The sequence below is a fragment of the Suillus subalutaceus genome (assembly GCF_016647625.1).
Source record: "Suillus subalutaceus strain FC151 chromosome Unknown DFJ58scaffold_102, whole genome shotgun sequence".
Taxonomy (NCBI): domain Eukaryota; kingdom Fungi; phylum Basidiomycota; class Agaricomycetes; order Boletales; family Suillaceae; genus Suillus; species Suillus subalutaceus.
Genome location: NW_024540351.1, coordinates 160,103 through 161,422, shown reverse-complemented (window position 1 = coordinate 161,422; position 1,320 = coordinate 160,103). Strand labels below are relative to the sequence as shown.

At 43.4% G+C, this 1,320-nt stretch overlaps 1 protein-coding gene across 1 annotated transcript; it reads left to right on the top strand.

Moving 5' to 3' along the window:
- Positions 1-272: 272 nt before the first annotated feature.
- DFJ58DRAFT_611717 (uncharacterized protein) lies at positions 273-674 on the top strand (the record flags this gene model as incomplete). Its single annotated transcript, XM_041380897.1, has 1 exon — positions 273-674. A coding segment is annotated over one exon (402 nt), but the record flags the coding sequence as incomplete, so codon positions are not given.
- Positions 675-1,320: the final 646 nt, after the last annotated feature.

Genomic DNA, 1,320 nt, shown 5'->3' with positions numbered 1-1,320 from the left:
AGGTATATTGAAATAAATCCTCCCAAGAACTCACACATTATCTACCACGAAAACTAGAAAAGTCGTAGACCGTGTACTTAAGGACTGGCAATAAGTCTTATCCTATATAGTTGTGTTGTCACTATATAAGTGGCGTACATAAGACCCTTAAGTAAGAGGACACCAGGAGGTCAGTCTGCTTCTCCACCAGAATGCTAATGCTTATGTAGAAATTTTAGCCACACAGATTACCACCAGCCAATGGATTCACCCCCAAGGTGTTGGCCACCCTGAAAGGGAAAGGTGGTCCCAAGATTATAATACCTATGCAGCGCACAGCACTACTGGCCTCGGCTGCTCTTAGGGTGATGCATCCAAAGTTGTATTGGGCGTCAGTCACTACACATATAAAACTTGCCCGATGGGCAGTAGAATGTGGCCTCAGTGATATGAGCACTTGCCTGCAATTTTGGGCCTCGGTGTTTAATTGTGCAGCTGTAATTTGCAACAGACAATGTCCTCTTCACCGAGACCCAAGTTCTACTTCCGAAGGGTTTGATGTCATGAGCAGTGTCGGCCATTATTGTAACAGGCTCATGACATTATCTAACCTCGGTATTCAGTTGCAATATAACTCGGGCACTATGGTCGGCTGCTCTGGCCACTTTGTCAGGCATGGTGTCACATACACTGGTGATTGCATTGTGTAGGCTTGGTTCATCTGTGACAGCCTTCAGAATTTTGTGGGGAACACCTCGGTCATCATACGCAACTTACATGGATGTAGATTAAGATGTTTCTGTCTTGGCTTACATAACGCAGTGATAGTATGATAATAACTGATGGTTTTATTTGGCAACCGACTGACTGGTCCACCCTATAGCATCATGTATTCAGTTACATATTGGCCCATATGATAACATCAGTTCTGTCAGCTGACCTGATAACATCAGGTATTCAGTATTCTTGGCCCATATGATAATGTCAGGTATGCAGTTTCATCGGCCGACCTGATGGCATCAGGTATACCTTTATGTTGGCCCATACAACAACATCATGTATTCAGTTTTGTCGGCCCATAAGTTTGCATCAGTACCATCAGCTGACATAATGGTGTCAGCGATTTACAAGGAAATACATACATGATGCCCTCATGTCAGCCAAAAGACCTGATACCATCATGTCGGCTGAGTATACTGGATGCCTGATATTATCATATGGGCCGACAAAACAAATACTTGATGCCATCATATCAGCTGATAGACCTGATACTATCATGTTGGCCAAATATACTAAATGCCTGATATTACCATATGGGCCGATGGAAATGAATTCCTGATA